Source organism: Lissotriton helveticus, chromosome 5_1, assembly GCF_964261635.1.
Source record: "Lissotriton helveticus chromosome 5_1, aLisHel1.1, whole genome shotgun sequence".
Classification (NCBI taxonomy): domain Eukaryota; kingdom Metazoa; phylum Chordata; class Amphibia; order Caudata; family Salamandridae; genus Lissotriton; species Lissotriton helveticus.
In genome coordinates this window covers 572,358,822-572,378,920 of record NC_136065.1, presented here as the reverse complement: position 1 = coordinate 572,378,920, position 20,099 = coordinate 572,358,822, and the positions used below count along the sequence as shown (strand labels likewise).

Sequence of the window (20,099 nt, the reverse complement as noted above, 5' to 3'; positions counted from 1 at the left end):
ACTGTGCATGATTGGAAAGAGGGGTCTTATGGGTACCCCCACGGGCTGCAACCGGTGGCCTCTGGGTAAAGGAGGGCCTGCTACTGGCCTCCAAAGTCAGTTTCTGACAGCCGTTTCGTGTCAGACAAACCGACTCGGAAAGGCTGTCCGAATCCAACTACGTAATACTTCGGTTGGAAACGCGGTTCTGTAGTAGGGGATCTCTGTGTATAGTCATAATCTAGTGAATAGTCCCGCCCATGTGCGAGGACCCCGGCAATCAAAAATAATCTCTTAAGTTGTCAGAAAATTGCAGAACTGCAAAGACACTTAAGAGAGAATTTAAAGACAGATAATGCAGCCTATATCCACAGGCTACACTGTCCAGTACTTCAACTAGAAATTCCACCAAAAATCCACAAACAGCAAAGCCTGTCCAGATTTCCCTTGCTTTAACAGCAAAAGCCCTCTGGAATGATAGAGAGGAAGGCATTGACAGACAAGCCCCATAGGCTGCCATTATGTGGCTTAAATAGGGTACTGTGCCTTTAAGAGAACTTTCCAGAACTTCTCCCAGTATCCCAGAATGCATAGCAGGTCCCTCTCACTTTCAGTTCTTTTTTCCGGCTCCTGCTTACAGGACCCTGGTGCATTGAGCTCTCCCTTTTTCAAGGGTTTATTGGAGTTTTTGTTCACTTTTTGGATTTAAAAGTGTTCTCAGTTGATTCTTGGTAATTCCTTTTCACTTCTGTGTGTTTGTTCAGGATTTTAGGGATCTAAAATGCCTGCCTTATTCGACAAGTGCCCAGCATGTGGAAGGAAGAAGGCCAAGACTGATCCACACGACGTCTGCATTCTTTGCCTCCCTGAAGAGCATGTCCCTGAAGATTGTGACCTCTGCCAGACCTTTTCTACAAGGACCCTGAGGGAAAGGCTGAGAATTAGGCTCCAAGGCCTAGAAGAGAGGCGACTGCAGGCTGCAGGTGGGTCTGGGCAGGCTGGGAAGGCTCCCTCTCCCCAGAGGCAGGAAGACCAGCAAAAGGTCCCGGTCTCCGTCGACGTCAATAGCATCGACGACGACGTCGAGAGGGATGACAACGGTGTGTTCCCCTTCTCCCCGGGTCGAGACAGCGTGGAAGATCGACGTCGAGAGGCCTGGATAGGCCGCCGTCGAGATCACCGGCGGCGGCGTCGTTGACGTCGTCGTCGTCGAAGTCGAGGCATCGCCGTCGACGAAGGCACCGGCGCTCGCCGTCGAAGCGACACCGCCGCTTGCCGTCGAGCAGTTCGCCGTCGAGGGGACCCTCGGCGTCGAGGACTGTGAGGAAACGGTCATCGAGGAGGAAGAGTCTACGCTCGCCGTCGAGGTCTGACCGCTCGGCGTCGAGGAAGAAGCACTCGACGTCGAGGAGACGGCGTTCGACGCCGGAGTCGAGGGATCGCCGTTCCACGCCTGAAAAACGACGCTCGACGTCGAGCAGGAAGAGATCAGCGTCCCCGAGGATCTCAACCTCCCCTAAGCGGCGCAGGAGGGATTCTGGCGCCAAAAGTCACGCTGGATCTGGTGAAGGACGTCGGAGGCGTCGCTCACGCTCTGGAGGGTCTGGATCACAGGCCCCTCCCCTGAGGAAGTCACGGGGCTCGGTGTACTCGGTGGTATATACACCGCCAAGGCCTGCGACTCCTCCACCTCTACCGAAGGAGGCTCCTCCGGCTAATCCGCCGCTACCTTCACTTCCTCCGCTACCCCCTGCGGGGCAACCTCCGCCGCCGGTCCCACCTCATGGGCCCGCGCCTTTGCCGGAGAGGCCTCCTGTTAGGCCACCGAGGTCGGTGTCGCTGCCTCTGCTTCCGACACCTCCTAAGGGTACGCCTACTCCGAAGCCCCAGGATAGGCCACGGAAGACGCCTCCACGGAAACCGGTGGAGCGCCCACGTGCTGGGAGGTCGCGCTCCCGCTCCAGGAGAAGGGAACGTTCGCGTCACAGGTCTTCCACAAGATCTAGACGGCGCCACAGGAGACACAGGTCTCGTTCCCGGACCCGGTCGTCTGGGACCAGGGACTACTCCCCGACCTTGTCGGATTCGCCAGACACGAGAGTTTCACCGATCGATGATCTGGTGTCCTTCCAGGACGTACTGTTACGTGGTGCGGCGAAATTGGGCATTACTTTGACGGTGCCCACTCCCAAGACATCAGTCATTTTCGAGACGCTACACCAGAAGCATTTGTCTCGGCCGTTACTGCCACTGGTGCCGGGTCTGGAAGAACCGGCCATGGATCTTTTCCTCACCCCAGCGGTGACTAAGGCGGCACCTTCCAGACTGCAGAAGAATTACCGGGCTCCGGACTCGGACCCAGCCTTTCTAAGGATGGAGCCCCCTCCAGATTCGGTGATTGTGACGGCGGCGCGCAAACAGCATGCCACCACACCTTCCTCCACAGTTCCGCCAGATAAGGAATCTAGGTGGTTGGATTCGTCTGGGAGAAGAGTTTGTGGGACCTCGGCGACCTCAATGAAGGCAGCTAGTGCCACTGCCTTGTTGGGTCGGTATGACAGAGCCCTCGGGGAATCCCTTCAACAGTTTGTGGAGCTCCTACCGCGGGACAAGCTGGAAGACTTCCAAGAGGTGCTGAACGAAGGGATGTTGGTGGCGAATCAAGTCATCAGCGCTGCAGCCGACTCTTCTCTGCTGGCGGCGCATGGTTTCTGCCACGGAATTAACCAGCGACGACATGCATGGCTCCGCCTTACGTCTCTGAAACCGGACGCTCAGCAAAGGGTTGCCAATCTGCCATTCTCTGGCGAAACCCTGTTCGGGAAGCACGCTGATGATGAAATGGCCCGCATGGAGGCGGAGGCCGAAACGCTCACAGCGGTGGGTTTGGAGAAGCCCAAGAAGTCGTACCGTCCGTTCCAACGTCGGTTCGGTGGTCAAGGCAGAGGGCGTGGCCAGTCTTCTGGACAACAGCAGCAACAACAACAGCAGCAGTTCAGAAGACCGTTCCAGAAGCGCCAGAGAGGCAGAGGCGGCCATCAGTGGCCCCAGAAGGGCCAGGCCGGGTCTAGGCCCTGAGCACTTACTTCCCCTGCAACTGTTACCCGCTCCGGTGGGGGGAAGCATTCAATCTTTTCTGGCAGAGTGGAGAAAAATTACTCAGGACAAGTGGGTGCTGAATATTGTTTGCAATGGATACAGTCTTCGGTTCACCAGCCCGCCTCCATCAATTCCTCCGGTCAGCTCACAGTATCAACTGCGCGAGCTCCAGGCGGAGGCCGATATCCTGTTAAGGAAAAGGGCGATAGAAGACGTACCTCTGTCTCAAAGCGGAAGAGGTCTGTACTCGCGGTTCTTTCTGGTTCGCAAAAAGGACAAGAACGAGTTCAGGCCCATTCTGGATTTGCGACAAGCAAACAAGTGGATTCGCAGAGAAAAGTTTTGCATGCTGTCGTTGCATCAGATTTATCCTCGGCTGCAACGGGGAGACTGGCTGTGTGCCATAGACCTCCAGGATGCTTACTTCCATGTGCCCATTGCACACAAACACAGGAAGTTCCTGCGGTTCCGAGTCGGCGCCAATCACTATCAATACACAGTACTGCCATTCGGACTGAAGTCTGCGCCGAGAACATTCTCAAAGTGCATGGCGGTGGTGGCCGCACACCTACGGAGGAACAAGGTGTTTGTCTACCCGTACCTGGACGACTGGTTGATCAAGGCCTCCTCCTTCACGGAAGCGCAAGCGCACTTCCAGAAGACGTGCGTTCTCTTGAACAAGCTGGGGTTGCACATCAACATGTCCAAGTCGGTTCCGACTCCAGTCCAGTGCATTCAGTACTTGGGAGCCTCCATCGATACGCTGTCAGCAAGCGTGTCTCCTTCGGAGGAGCGACGATTATCACTGCTTCGGAAGGCTCGGGCTCTTATGACCACTCCATCCACGACAGTGAGGACGGTGTCTTCTCTACTAGGATCGATGGCCTCATGTATCTTCCTAACGCCCCATTCACGGCTGCACATGAGACCGTTGCAAGAGTGCTTGGAGGATCAGTGGGATCAGAGGAGAGGATCTTGGGACGACAAGATACGTCTATCTCTGCATGCTCTTCAGTCTCTGAAGTGGTGGTGTTCAGCGGAGAATCTCCTCAGAGGGGTTCCCTTCCACAAGAACATTCCCACTCAGGTTATCGTGACGGATGCTTCTCTCCAGGGCTGGGGAGCGCATTCCGGAGACCTACAGATTCAAGGGACGTGGTCCCCGACGGAGTCCACGTACCACATCAATTTCCTGGAACTCAGAGCTGTTCACTTGGCACTGAAGGCCTTTCACCCGTCCTTCCAGACCAACTCTCTACTTGTACAAACGGACAATACGACCACAATGTATTACCTCAACAAGCAGGGAGGCTCGAGGTCACGCACCCTGTCGCAGGAGGCGCAGGCGATCTGGCGCTGGCTTCTGGCTCGAGGACTGACGATAACGGCTACCCATCTGCCAGGTGTGCAGAATGTTCAGGCAGACGCACTGAGCAGACTGATTCAGGAAAACCACGAATGGGTCATAAACTACGAAGTACTAGGAGAAGTCTTCACAAGGTGGGGGACTCCAGACGTAGATCTGTTCGCCACCGCCGAAAACAGCAAATGCCAAGGCTTCGCCTCCAGGTACTACCAGCCGGGGACGCTGGGGAATGCGTTATAGATCAACTGGTCGAACAGCTTTCTGTACGCTTTTCCACCCATTCCCCTGATTCCGACGGTTCTCATCAAGCTGTCCCAGTCCAGGACGCGGATGATACTGATTGCCCCGGAATGGCCCAGACAGTGGTGGTTCACTGTTAGAAGGGGCAATCTCCGAGGGCCAGGTTGTGCTCACCCAGACACCCCAAGATCCACCTCTCCCACAGAACTTGCCGAGTCTTGATTGTGAGGTCCTCGCCGGGGAGGCCTTTGGGTTTGGGATCGTACACACTGAGCTCACACCACACTACGAACAGACACCACACCGTTGGGTTTTAGGAACAAGTTCTTTATATAAGCAAATAATGAAGGAAGCACTCTTATATACACAGTGGCAACAGGACCACAAAGTCTCTGAGGATTCGGGAAGGGGGAAGCGGGACAGTCTTTTAGTCTCTGGGACAGTACGAGGCGTACCCCACGCACAGCTCTCAATCCTCGAGCCGGGGGTTACGGGATGGTGGTCGTACTGGCTGCCTCACCTTCGTCGAGTCGGCCCGGTCGTGATGGTGGTCTCGATGGTCCAGCCGGACCAGAGTACTCCTCGAGCCGCGACGAGGTCAGCAGGGCTTGATCTGGAGAAGTTCGTGAGAGCCGCGACAGCGTCAGCAGGGCTCGGATGGTTGCAAGTTCAGCTCGAGCCGCGACAGCGTCAGCAGGGCTCCGATGGTCTTAGATGTCGAGCCGCGACAGCGTCAGCAGGGCTCCGGTGGTTCAGTTCCTTAAGGCGAAGAAGGAGCCGCGACAGCGTCAGCAGGGCTCAGAGGTTCCAGGTGAGTCTTCTTAGGGTCAGCCGCGATCAGATCAGCAGGCTTCAGGTCCAAGATACAACTGCCCGCCAGTTGTCAGGCGGCCCCAGTTATAGTCCTTCTACTCTTTGATCTCCGGACCCTCGCAGGCAGAGGTCTCCGGCCCGGGGGGCTGGTCGTTGGCGAGGTCCGGCGGTTGGCTCTTTGATCCCATTGAAAGATGGGTCCGGGAATTCCCAGACGCCCAGCGGGTCTGGAGCCAGCCCTCGGGGGGGCCAGAGGGGTGATCGAAACTGGCCCACAGGGGAGGGCCAAAGGTGTGACAGAAACCAGCCCCTCAGGGGAGGCCGGAGGTGCCATCGAAACTCCCTGGCTTATCTCACTCGGGGAGCCCTTTACCCCCCAGCCGGGACTGGCGCGCCTTTGGAGTCTGGGCTTCGCTGGGGCCGGGGTCACGCTAGGCCTAGGGAGACAGGGATGTCGGGAAGGGAAGATGGCGTCCGGACCTTGTGGGGCATGCATGGTTAGGCGCTCGGAGCCGGGCGAGGAGCGGGAAAGGCCGGCCTGGTCAAGGTTCTCGGGGGATCTAGGTGTCCCTGGGTAAGACGACCAGGCTCGGGTTGCAGGCTACACTAACGGGGTGGCTGCGCAGGGGACTCTGGGTACAGGCCTACGCTCACAGGGTGTGGAGGGACAGAGGTGAACCACGCCACGAGGCCGGGTCCAACATTCACGGACCTGCTTCACCGGTCTCTCCTTCCTCACATTCGGCTGCCGTGCAGGCCGGACCTTCTCACGAAGTTCGGGGGGCTGATGTTGCACCCCAACCTCTCGTCTTTGAATTTGGCAGCATGGCTCCTGAGATAGTGCAATATGGTCATTTGAATCTCCCTGCAGATTGTATGGACATACTGAAGGAGTCTAAGAGACCTTCCACTAGGACTTCCTATGCGTACAAGTGGAAGAGATTTTGTATCTGGTGCAAGTCTAAGGACTATGATCCGACGACTTGTAAGGAAGATGTCATCCTTCCTTATCTTCTACAGTTGGCGCAGTCTGGCCTTAATGTCCATTCTATTAAGGTTCATCTTGCTGCTTTGACTGCCTACAGGAAATGCCCTTCGCAGACTTCCTTCTTCCAGATCCCTGTGATCAAAGATTTTTTGGAAGGCTTGAAGAAAGTGTTCCCTCCTGTCAGGCTTCCTTAGCCTTCATGGGAATTGAATGTGGTGCTGTCCAGGTTGATGAAGGAGCCTTTTGAACCTATTCATAAGGCTTCGTTGCAGCACCTGTCCTGGAAGGCGGCGTTCCTCGTGGCCATTACATCAACCCGCAGGGTGAGTGAAATTCAGGCGCTGTGTTGCCAAGAACCTTATACTGTATTTCATGCTGCTAAGGTTGTTATGCGTACTCACCCTAAATTTCTTCCCAAGGTTATTTCTGATTTTCATGTCAACCAGACCATAACTTTGCCTACGTTTTTTCAGAATCCTTCATCTCCGGCGGAAAGGTCTTTACATTCCCTGGATGTTAGGAGGGTGTTGAAATTTTATCTGGATAAGACCACAGATATTCGTAGGTCTGACCAATTGTTTATCAATTATGGATCGGTCAGGACGGGTCTTGCGACCTCTAAGCAGTCTATCTCTAGGTGGATTGTGTCCTGCATACAGTTATGTTACCAAAAAGCTAATAAGACCTTAGGAGGTAAGCCTAAGGCTCATTCCACCAGGGGCAAAGCTGCCACGACAGCATTGCTCCATAATGTTCCGATTGCAGAAATCTACAAGGCGGCCACTTGGAAGTCGGTCCATACCTTTGCTAAGCATTACTGCCTGGACACTGATGCCAGGGCAGACGCTCAGGTTGGGCAGGCTTCGCTGCGAAATCTGTTCGCACAATAGTGGTGTTAATTCTCTTTCCTCCACCGCCGCTTTGGTGTGGGGATGGGCTTGCCATTCTATTCACTAGATTATGACTATACACAGAGATCCCCTACTACAGAAGGAGTAGTTTCTGTCCTGTAACTCCAGTTCTGTAGTAGGGGTATCTCTGTTATAGTCATAAGCGCCCTCCCGCCTCCCCGGTGGAGAGAGATGTTCATTTAAGGAAAGCGACAGGTCTGGCGTGTTACGCCTTCAAAAAGAACTGGAAGTGAGAGGGACCTGCTATGCATTCTGGGATACTGGGAGAAGTTCTGGAAATTTCTCTTAAAGGCACAGTACCCTATTTAAGCCACATAATGGCAGCCTATGGGGCTTGTCTGTCCATGCCTTCCTCTCTATCATTCCAGAGGGGTTTTGCTGTTAAAGCAAGGGAAATCTGGACAGGCTTTGCTGTTTGTGGATTTTTGGTGGAATTTCTAGTTGAAGTACTGGACAGTGTAGCCTGTGGATATAGGCTGCATTATTTGTCTTTAAATTTTCTCTTAAGTGTCTTTGCAGTTCTGCAATTTTCTGACAACTTAAGAGATTATTTTTGATTGCCGGGGTCCTCGCACATGGGCGGGACTATTCACTAGATTATGACTATAACAGAGATACCCCTACTACAGAACTGGAGTTACAGGACAGAAACTACTCCTTCATTGACCTGTACGATTCGGCTCCAACCAACTTGGAGTCTCCGAATGCTGGTCAGAGCCTAGTTAGAAAGACTGAACGGTTACCTTCCATCGTATTTGGTCGGTCGGAAATGTTACAGAGTCGGTCAGAAACGAGGGATCCGACACAGGTTAGGAAAATGTGAATGCCATTCTAGCCTTTCCGACCGACATCGTTATGAGGCTCATAATGGCTTTCATAAAAATATTTTGTGATCCATCTTGTGAAAAAGAAAGAGCAGTTTTAAATTAAACACAGTGTTCTAATTAGTAGAGATTTTTTTTATCAAATGCAAAAAAGGGTACTAAAACTTTGGCAACAAAGAGACTGCATAGGTCTCACAATAATTTTCCTTGTTTATGAGCTGAAGGGCAGCTCCATCTTATGTTCCCAAATCTGGGCTGGTGCTCACTTACTGTTTGTGTCAAGTTAATCTGTTTAGTTCTAATGTCTGTGTATATTCTTTCAATTAATCAAAAAGTAGCCTGTCCCTCAAGTGTAGCCAGGATAATGGAGAATGAAATAGTGATTCAAGAGATACCTCTAACTCACCCATCATGGTAAACTATATCTGGGATTGTACTTCAGCGAGTAGCTTTTAGGTAGCCTGCTACCTGAAAGTGACTGACAAATTATCCATCAAAATGTTTTTTGTGTATCTTCATTTTCCTGTACTTTTTCTCTTGTTAAGAGGATAAATAAAATATTGAATATTTATGTTATTATTTTTATAAATTATAAAAGGAAAATTGAAAGTGATGTACTTAGATTGTCATGGTTAAAATATTTATTGTTAAAAAATATCTATTGCTTCGTAAACAACTGTTTCCAGGAGAATAGGGATTATAAGTAAGTGATGTGCCCTCTTTCTTAAATTGTGTTATTAAGGCATATTTTCATGTAAATGGGTTTGAAATATAACATGAATATTTCTTTTTTTCAGGGTTTATTGAAAAAATTTATACGCTGCTCTACACGAGTGACAGTTGGGACCATTAAAAAATTCTTAAGTTTAAAGTTAAAACTTCCAAGTACATATGAGGTGCGTTTGTAATTCCTGTGACTTATCTTTGAGTTAACTGTATACTCACTGTGCTCTTAGATTGATTTATCTATAAAAATCCAAACTTATTTGAAGTGTCAGTACTTGTTCTGTCTGCATTTGCAGCATGGTCCCTTAGGCTAACTTTTTTTGCATGGTTTTGCTTCTGTTTGTCCTTTCGTTCTTCCACTGTATACCTGTATGAATATGATTCATAAACCCGATCCTTACTCCCTCTCCTGCGGAGGTAAGTTGATCTTTGGAATGGCCAGGACATATCCCATGATGAGACCACTAGCTCCAGTACAAGGTTTTGATACCCAGATCTCCCTGTCAACAGGCGCTCAGACAGATATGGGGATGTAAAGGGGTTTAAAACCTTGCAGTCTCCCATCAGTGAATTAGCAACAGGGACTGTAAAGGACGCAGGCCATTTGAGCACACATCCTATTTGCATTTTTACTTCCTTAAACAATAATGTTTTTGCTTGGCACCAGAGGAAGCTTTTAACACAAGAAAGTATGTGGGGATCATTGCCCAACCATTCAATGGTATTTTTCAAGGATGGTCTTCTTCCATTATTCTAATAGGAATGTGAAAAAGGTGCATCTTACCTCAGTCCCTTTTATGGTAAGTATTTCGTATATGTACTTGGGAAGAGGAGTTAGAGGGTTCTTCTTCATATGTATGCTATTCAGTCATACAGTGCAAAGGCTCTTTTCAGTCTCTCTGGTTACATCAATGTGGTGAAAAGGGGCAGGGGGAATTTCTGCTGAAAGGTTACAGTATTCGGTCTTAGAGCTTTCTCTTATCTAGAGGTTAAGAGTAAACCTACAACAGACTTTAAGAGAGGCTAATGCTTCTAAAAGAGTAAAGGGAATCTAGTTTGTGTTATGTGCCTGCAGAAACGCCTAGATTATTCCTCTTCAGAACTCATTCAAAAGTACTAAATGTAGTTGGTCCATAAAGGCATTTACTCCAGTGTTGGAACTTTCATAGATTCACATGCCTGAATTATTCCCCGTCGTCGAGACTGGAGTCTCCGGTACATAAAAAAGCAATGCATAGCAGTATAACAAACTGAAAAGAGGCCTAGGCCCGTTTTCCTTTTGCAACCCATAGCCTTCGTTATGTAAAAAAGGCCCAAACTTTTCCCTGAACCAATCAGCAGTCCTCACCCTCTAGGACACTCCTGAGAGAACCTCTTGCCCCTCAGATTTTCTACCGCACGTTGTGCTAGGGAGTCTCCTTTGAGCTCTGCTCAAAATCTTCATTTTATACTCTTTAACTGGATTTTGGGGGTTCCCCTTTTTCTAGATTGAGTTTTTGGAAACTTCTCTATTTCTTCTACCATGGCTGACAGGGAGAAGAAAAGCTTATTTAGAGCTTGTGCCACCTGCTCTTAGAAAAGGCTTTATACAGATGATCCTCATGAAGACTGTATGTATTACCTTTACCCAGATCATCAGGCGCAGGAGTGTAAGATTTGTCGCACTTTCTCCAATAAAACCTTGAGAGATCGTGAAGGAAGACTTCTACTCTGGCTCCAGAAGGTGAAGGCCAGGAAGGAGATCCTCTCAAGTGACAGTGAGGAGGAGTCAACATCATCCAGGAGATCTCAGAAGAGGAGCAGATCTCCACAGGCTCATACCTCAGGTGAGAGGCCTGAAAAAAACCCTAAAAAGACCACACCAGGGTCTTCGGGTAGCAGTCCCTCAAAATCTCCTTCAGGAAAGTCTAAGGAGAAGAAGGGTCATGCTTCAGAAGAGAAACGGGCTAAAAAGACTTCATCAGAGCCGTCGAAATCTCCTCCAAAGGTAAAAATTACCATAAAAAAGTATTTTACTAAACCTTCTGAGGTGAAAAAATCTGCATCGTCGACGAGGAGAACATCACCCGGGACGTAAACACCATCGTCGTCGACGAAAACTGAGGTAAAGGCTGTATTGCCGTCTACGCTTCCGCCGTCGACGACCGACATGGACGAGGAGCCCTTCGTCGATGAAGGCAGTGACGACCATGTCTTCGATGGGATCGTCGACGACGACATCGACCATGGGACCGTCGACGACTGTGACGACAACGTCTATGATAGCGTTCACGGTTATGATTTCGTCGACGGGCAAAACACTGGAGAAACGTTTTTTGGCCTGGAAAAGAACAATAACGCCAGAAGTTACGTCGCCCAGTAAGGTGTCACCATTGGTTCCTTCTCACCTTCTGGAGGAGGAAGATTTGGAGGAAGAGGATGATGGTGGTCCTTTCGGATATACTAGCAGCCCATCTCAACTAAAGGTTAAGTACCAGGAGGAAGACTCACAAGATGAGTATGAGTTTCAGAGTCATCCCCAACATCAGCACCACCAGGAACGAGAAGAGATGACAATTGTGCTCTTTTCTTTATTGAGAGATCTTCAATCCATGCTGGAAGATTATAGAAGAAGACATCCTACACCTCAGACGACTAAGGAAATCCCTGACGTTACACCTCGGCCACGCTCTGTGCCGGGTACGCCGGTGCGCAGACGAGAGATCTTGCCAAAGCTTTTGCCTAAGTCTCCGCCATCGAGACCTCAGCGGGATCCCGACACTACTGATGAGGAACATGAGGATGGGGCGATTATGGATCCTAGCAAGGAGTGGGACGATTACCTCATTCCTTCACCTACGTCCCCTTCACCGAAACCCGTGGATTCCCCACCAGAGGACATTGGGGGGTTTCATAACCTGATGGAAAGGCCCACTAAAAGATTCTCGCTTTCCATGTCCGAAGATAAGGCTGAATGCTTCTTATATGACTTTAAAGAAACCTATCGCAAATCGGTTCGATCTTTGCCGATTGTGAGTCCTATTTGGGAGGAATGCCTAAAGGTGATGGACTCACCAGCTACAGTGTCCCCAGTACTCGCAAGATTAGACAAAAAGTATAAAGCGCCGGCAGATGCCCCAGCCTGCCTTTTGGGTCACCCCAAACCGGATTCGGTGATTACACAAGCGGGCGCAGCAAAAATCAAGAAATCCGTCAGCTCCGATTACAGTACCCCTGGACTGAGAAGGACTGGACAACGCAGGGAAGAGATTTTCCTCTATGTCACCTCTGTTAGTAAAGGCCGCAAAAGCTCTAGCCATCCTGGAAAGGTACGACAGGCAAATGTGGTGCGACCTGTCACCTTATATTGACCACGTGCCCGATACGGAGAAGCAAGAAGCCAGAAAGATTCTTCTGGAGGGGGAAAGAACTTCGGCGGAAATCATAGACTGCGCTATGGATATAGCAACTACAGCTTTCAGGTCTCTGGGAGGAGCGGTGGTGCTGCGCAGACAAGGGTGGTTGAGGGCAACAGCATTCAGACCGGAGGTCCAGAATAAAATTTGGATCTTCCGTTCAACAGCGAAGACTTATTCGGCAAGCACGTGGATGACGTGCTGCAGAGTATCAAGAAAGACACTGATACCGCCAAAGCTTTGGGAACTCTGCAATACAGAAAGGTTCCTTTTCGTGGCTCTAAGCGTAGGAGCCAAACATCATACAGAGGAGGATATCAGCAGCGGAAATATTCTTCTTATACCTCCACTTCTCAACCCTACCGTCAGCAGTACTCACAGCGACAATCAGGAGGTTATTCCAAATCTGCTCCGAGAGGTAGAGGAGGTCGTCAGGGTAAGGACAACGCCCGACGTCAATGACAACCTGCGAATGCTGATCACACCGGATACACTGAGATCGTATGTTCCCCTGGGTGGAAAGATTTCCCGTTTTCCTCACAATTGGCAAATAATAACCACGGACCGTTGGGTCCTGAACATTATTTGATTCAGCCACACTCTAGAATTTCTTCAGACACCCCCTCGGACGCCACCGATGCATCACAAGGTCAATCATTTGCATCAAATCCGGAAGGAGATCAGGACAATGCTCCGAAAAGGAGCAATAGAACCGGTACCGAATTCTCAAAAAGGAGAAGGATTTTACTCCCGATTTTTTCTAGTCAGGAAAAACATCCTACAATGGCGTCCTATTCTGGATCTCAGATCCCTGAATACCTATCTCAAAAAACAGTCATTCCAGATGGTTTCTCTACAAGACATCCCTCTCTTTTAAACCTGGGGATCATATGACCACCTTGGACTTACAAAATGCGTACTTTCACGTCCCAATACATCCGGCACACAGACAGTACCTTCGTTTCATGGTGGCCGGGGAACATTATCAATTCAAGGTACTGCCTTTTGGCCTCAAATCAGCCCCAAGAGTGTTCACAAAATGGCTGGCTCCAGTGGCGGCGATTTTAAGGAAGCAAAAACATCAGGTTTTTCCTTACCTAGATACAAATGGGGGGGGTCGCACACTATTCACACACCGGCGGTGTCGCCCCTAAGGACTCTGGTCAATGTAGTAAAGTGTTCGCGATGCATCATCTTTCGATCTTTTGCTATCTTCGCTGTCTTCGCCATCCCTGGACACGTGTTTCTGGGTATTACCCCTCATCAGCAGGGATAGGCCGTGTACTGGGGTTGCCGATGGCTGCCAATATCTGCCAGGTATAGTACCACTCAGGCGCGTAGGTGCGGGATCCTAGGCTCGTCAGCCCGCTGCTCAAGGGAGCTTTAAAGTTACAAATGGGGGTGGGGTCGCACACTACTCACACACCGGCCGTGTCGCCCCTAAGGACTCTGGTCAATGTAGTAAAGTGTTCGTGATGCATCATCTTTCGATCTTCTGCTATCTTCGCTGTCTTCGCCATCCCTGGACACGTGTTTCGGGGTATTACCCCTCATCAGCAGGGATAGGCCGTGTACTGGGGTTGCCGATGGCTGCCAATATCTGCCAGGTATAGTACCACTCAGGCGCGTAGGTGCGGGATCCCAGGCTCGTCAGCCCGCTGCTCAAGGGAGCTTTAAAGTTACAAATGGGGGTGGGGTCGCACACTACTCACACACCGGCGGTGTCGCCCCTAAGGACTCTGGTCAATGTAGTAAAGTGTTCGCGATGCATCATCTTTCGATCTTCTGCTATCTTCGCTGTCTTCGCCATCCCTGGACACGTTTCTCGGGGTATTACCCCTCATCAGCAGGGATAGGCCGTGTACTGGGGTTGCCGATGGCTGCCAATATCTGCCAGGTATAGTACCACTCAGGCGCGTAGGTGCGGGAACCCAGGCTCGTCAGCCCGCTGCTCAAGGGAGCTTTAAAGTTACAAATGGGGGTGGGGTCGCACACTACTCACACACCGGCGGTGTCGCCCCTAAGGACTCTGGTCAATGTAGTAAAGTGTTCGCGATGCATCATCTTTCGATCTTCTGCTATCTTCGCTGTCTTCGCCATCCCTGGACACGTGTTTCGGGGTATTACCCCTCATCAGCAGGGATAGGTCATGTACTGGGGTTGCGATGGCTGCCAATATCTGCCAGGTATAGTACCACTCGGGCGCGTAGGTGCGGGATCCCAGGCTCGTCAGCCCGCTGCTCAAGGGAGCTTTAAAGTTACAAATGGGGGTGGGGTCGCACACTACTCACACACCGGCGGTGTCGCCCCTAAGGACTCTGGTCAATGTAGTAAAGTGTTCGCGATGCATCATCTTTCGATCTTCTGCTATCTTCGCTGTCTTCGCCATTCCTGGACACGTGTTTCGGGGTATTACCCATCATCAGCAGGGATAGGCCGTGTACTGGGGTTGCCGATGGCTGCCAATATATGCCAGGTATAGTACCACTCAGGCGCGTAGGTGCGGGATCCCAGGCTCGTCAGCCCGCTGCTCAAGGGAGCTTTAAAGTTACAAATGGGGGTGGGGTCGCACACTACTCACACACCGGCGGTGTCGCCCCTAAGGACTCTGGTCAATGTAGTAAAGTGTTCGCGTTGCATCATCTTTCGATCTTTTGCTATCTTCGCTGTCTTCGCCATCCCTGGACACGTGTTTCGGGGTATTACCCCTCATCAGCAGGGATAGGCTGTGTACTGGGCTTGCCGATGGCTGCCAATATCTGCCAGGTATAGTACCACTCAGGCGCGTAGGTGCGGGATCCCAGGCTCGTCAGCCCGCTGCTCAAGGGAGCTTTAAAGTTACAAATGGGGGTGGGGTCGCACACTACTCACACACCGGCGGTGTCGCCCCTAAGGACTCTGGTCAATGTAGTAAAGTGTTCGCGATGCATCATCTTTCGATCTTCTGCTATCTTCGCTGTCTTCGCCATCCCTGGACACGTGTTTCGGGGTATTACCCCTCATCAGCAGGGATAGGCCGTGTACTGGGGTTGCCGATGGCTGCCAATATCTGCCAGGTATAGTACCACTCAGGCACGTAGGTGCGGGATCCCAGGCTCGTCAGCCCGCTGCTCAAGGGAGCTTTAAAGTTACAAATGGGGGTGGGGTTGCACACTACTCACACACCGGCGGTGTCGCCCCTAAGGACTCTGGTCAATGTAGTTAAGTGTTCGCGATGCATCATCTTTCGATCTTCTGCTACCTTCGCTGTCTTCGCCATCCCTGGACACGTGTTTCGGGGTATTACCCCTCATCAGCAGGGATAGGCCGTGTACTGGGGTTGCCGATGGCTACCAATATCTGCCAGGTATAGTACCACTCAGGCGCGTAGGTGCGGGATCCCAGGCTCGTCAGCCCGCTGCTCAAGGGAGCTTTAAAGTTACAAATGGGGGTGGGGTCGCACACTACTCACACACCGGCGGTGTCGCCCCTAAGGACTCTGGTCAATGTAGTAAAGTGTTCGCGATGCATCATCTTTCGATCTTCTGCTATCTTCGCTGTCTACGCCATCCCTGGACACGTGTTTCGGGGTATTACCCCTCATCTGCAGGGATTGGCCGTGTACTGGGGTTGCCGATGGCTGCCAATATCTGCCAGGTATAGTACCACTCAGGCGCGTAGGTGCGGGATCCCAGGCTCGTCAGCCCGCTGCTCAAGGGAGCTTTAAAGTTACAAATGGGGGTGGGGTCGCACACTACTCACACACCGGCGGTGTCGCCCCTAAGGACTCTGGTCAATGTAGTAAAGTGTTCGCGATGCATCATTTTTCGATCTTCTGCTATCTTCGCTGTCTTCGCCATCCCTGGACACGTGTTTCGGGGTATTACCCCTCATCAGCAGGGATAGGCCGTGTACTGGGGTTGCCGATGGCTGCCAATATCTGCCAGGTATAGTACCACTCAGGCGCGTAGGTGCGGGATCCCAGGCTCGTCAGCCCGCTGCTCAAGGGAGCTTTAAAGTTACAAATGGGGGTGGGGTCGCACACTACTCACACACCGGCGGTGTCGCCCCTAAGGACTAAGGTTTTTCCTTACCTAGATGACTGGTTGGTCAAGGCACCAACAGAAGCACTAACCAGAGCTTCAACGGGGGCGTGCATAGACTTGTTTACCAAGTTGGGATTGACTCTGCACGAGAAAAAATCATCCCTTCAACCAAAGAGACTGATAACTTTTCTGGGAGCAAACTTAGACATGGAGAAAAACAAAGCGTTCCCCTCCAAAGAAAGACAACAAAAAATAGTGTCCCACTTACAGAGATTTCTAAAAAAGAGAGCATCTTTCAGTACGCAGGTACAATTCATTGCTGGGGATAATGTCATCTTGCATTCCCCTTGTGCCTCACTGCAGATTAAGAATGCGGCCGTTACAAGAACAGCTCGAACTCCAATGGCGTCAAGCACAGGGGTCCTTCGAGGATGTGGTGCGAGTGACACCGGTCATGCTGCAGGCAGCAGCGTGGTGGACTCAACAGTGAAACGTCTCTCAAGGACTCTCATTTCTCACGGCTCCAGCCCCATTGTGACTACAGATGCTTCCCTGGAGGGATGGGGGCATTTCTGCAAGACCTTCAGGTCAGCAGTCGATGGAAGTTAAAAGAACAACAACTACACATAAAATTGCTGGAACTAAGGGCGGTGCGCCTTGCATTGCTGGCTTTCCTGCCACGGATCAGAGGTTTGTCCTTGTTGATAAGAACAGACAACACGACTGCGATGCACTACTTAAACAAGCAGGGAGGCACGAGATCTCTCTCCCTTTCTCAAGAAGCCCAGAACATATGGAAATGGGCTCTACAACAAGGAATATCCATGTCTGCAGAACACCTACCAGGGGATCAGAACACCAAAGCAGATACTCTCAGGAGGCTCACAACTTCCTGCCACGAGTGGGAGTTGGACCAGGGAGTCCTGGACAGCATTGTTCGGACATGGGGAAAACCAACGGTGGACCTCTTCGCCACAAGGGAGAACAAGAAATGCCGGTTCTTCGCAAGCTGGCTTCCCCAGGGGGGATCCTTGGGGAATGCGTTTTCGATGGCATGGTTCGACTTCTTTGCCTACGCTTTTCCCCCAATTCCCCTCCTGCCAAGGGTCCTCATGAAAATAAAGAAAGAACCGTGCAGGCTGATCCTGATAGCCCCTTGGTGGCCCAGACAGCACTGGTTTGCGGATCATCTGCTGCTGTCAGAAGCGCAACCTATTTGTCTGCAGACGATACCGTCACTCCTGACAATGTCCCAGGGACAAGTGCTCCATCCGGACCCGAAATCCTTGCACTTAGCAGCCTTTCTCCTGAGCACTGTGAGTTCCAACATCTGAATATTTCACAGGAGTGTAGAAACATCCTATCGAAGGCTAGGGCAGAGAGCACAAACAAAACCTACAGGATGAAGTGGAGGAGGTTTTGTCTCTGGTGTCAACGGAATGGCACCCATCCTCTGATGGCGGCACCTCATGAAATCATTCAATACATCTTGCTATTAGCAAAGTCTGGCTTGGCTCACGCTTCTTTAAAAGTGCATTTTGCTGCAATATCCTGATACAGAAGATCTGCAACAGGCCCTTCCTTATGGTCAGCCAGGCTCATCAAGTAGTTTATGAAGGGATTATTCAGAGTTTTGCCTCCAATAAAGCCTCCACCACCGCTCTGGAATCTCAACATGGTATTGTCTCAATTGATGAAACAACCTTTCGAACCCATACACAGAGCGGACCTAAAATTTTTAGCTTGGAAAGTGGTGCTTCTCCTCGCACTAACTTCAGTTAGGAGAGTAGGAGAACTACAAGCTCTCGCAATTCGAGACCCTTTTTTGCAGTTTAAAGAGGACAGAATGATTATGAGGACTAATCCAAGACTTTTTCCTAAAGTGCCTACTGATTTCCATTTGAATGAGCCATTGGTGTTGAAACGTTTCTTTCCTCAACCAACAACAGCGGGGGAAAGAGTCTTACATTCATTGGACGTTTTTTGCAGTTTAAAGAGGACAGAATGATTATGAGGACTAATCCAAGACTTTTTCCTAAAGTGCCTACTGATTTCCATTTGAATGAGCCATTGGTGTTGAAACGTTTCTTTCCTCAACCAACAACAGCGGGGGAAAGAGTCTTACATTCATTGGACGTTCAGAGATGTCTCAAGTTCTATCTTAAAGAAACCAAAGGTTTTTGAAAATCTTCACAGCTCTTTGTCGCTTTCAGTGCACCCAGGAAAGGTTCTCCTTTATCAAAACGTGAAATTGCCAGATGGATTTCCAGTGCAATTGATTAATGTCATCAAGCTGCTGGGAAGCCTCTGAACTCACGAGTTCGTGCCCATTTGACGAGAGCAGTGTCCACGTCCACGGCGTTATTTGCAGGAGTGCCTATACAGGATATCTGCAGAGCAGCGACCTGGGCATCTACGCCCTCATTTAACAAGCACTTCTGCTTGGAAGCAGCTGCAGAGACTGAAGCGTCGGTGCGAGAAGCGGTGCTGAGAAGGATCATCCAGTAACGGTGAGCCTTTTTTACATCCCTCCATCCTTTTTTGTCTTGTTTACAAAGTCACATTTATGATACTGTACTAACCTTTATAATGCACAAGTTGTGTTGCACAAGGTTGAAATATAAGGAACAAATGTGCTTTGTGATGTTACTGCTCACTATTCTAATTCAGGCATGTGAATCTATGAAAGTTCCAATACTGGAGTAAGAAAACAAGTTACTTACCTGTAACTGTAGTTCTCCAGTATTGGAAGCTTTCATAGATTCACATGCACCCACCCTCCTCCCCTGAGAGGCTCACCTTGGATTTGGCACAACAAGTGTTTGGTATGCACAAGTGCGCGAACATCTGGGGGGCAAGAGGTGAGGTTCTCTCAGGAGTGCTCTAGAGGGTGAGGACTGCTGATTGGTTCAGGGAAAAGTTTGGGCCTTTTTTACATAACGAAGGCTATGGGTTGCAAAAGGAAAACGGGCCTAGGCCTCTTTTCAGTTTGCTATAGTGCTATGCATTGCTTTTTTATGTACCGGAGACTCCCGTCTCGACGACGGGGAATAATTCAGGCATATGAATCTATGAAAGCTTCCAATACTGGAGAACTACAGTTACAGGTAAGTAACTTGTTTTCTTATTTGAACACCACAAATGTGTAGTATTTCTGAGTTCAAAAATTTGGTCTGAAGAGCCAAATGTTAGTTGACTTTCAGAAACTGTTAAAGATTTGTAAAATGGTTTCCACAATGTCTGCTGCAAATGTTGTCTTTAATTTAAACACTGATCAAGATCAAATATCAAAAAAAGATTTATTCGAAGTCACAAAGTGAATCATAGAAGTTATAAAATACATTGATACAATGATTTAAAATGACCAAAAATACAAGTTAAAAACAATGATACAAAATTCATCCTTATTTAAAAATTGAAGACTTTGAATATTAAAACGTCTAACATCGTAACACGATAATATAATTACAATTTACAGCTGCTTCCCACGATTTATAACGTCATTACAAAACACGTAGAAATGTCTGGTAGCATTTGCAAATATGTATACGCAGGACGACAATATCAGAAACCCAACTGTAGTAAACAAGGGTTTTATGAATTTCTGTCTCAAACATGAGAAGTGTGTACAAAAGAATATGGTGTGCATAGTATTCTGATGTGAAATATCATCACACGTACAGTTCCCCAGGTTGACTGACCAATTGGTAACAATGGGAAAACTGATTAAATG

General features: G+C 49.8%; 1 protein-coding gene across 1 annotated transcript in view; it reads left to right on the top strand.

The window, feature by feature from the left end:
* PCGF5 (polycomb group ring finger 5) overlaps positions 1-20,099 on the top strand; it is a 198,401-nt gene that overhangs the window by 77,986 nt on the left and 100,316 nt on the right. The window contains exon 7 of the mRNA XM_078642917.1: positions 9,018-9,116. Within this exon, the coding sequence (XP_078499043.1) occupies positions 9,018-9,116 (99 nt within the window). The remainder of the gene's footprint in view (positions 1-9,017; positions 9,117-20,099) is intronic.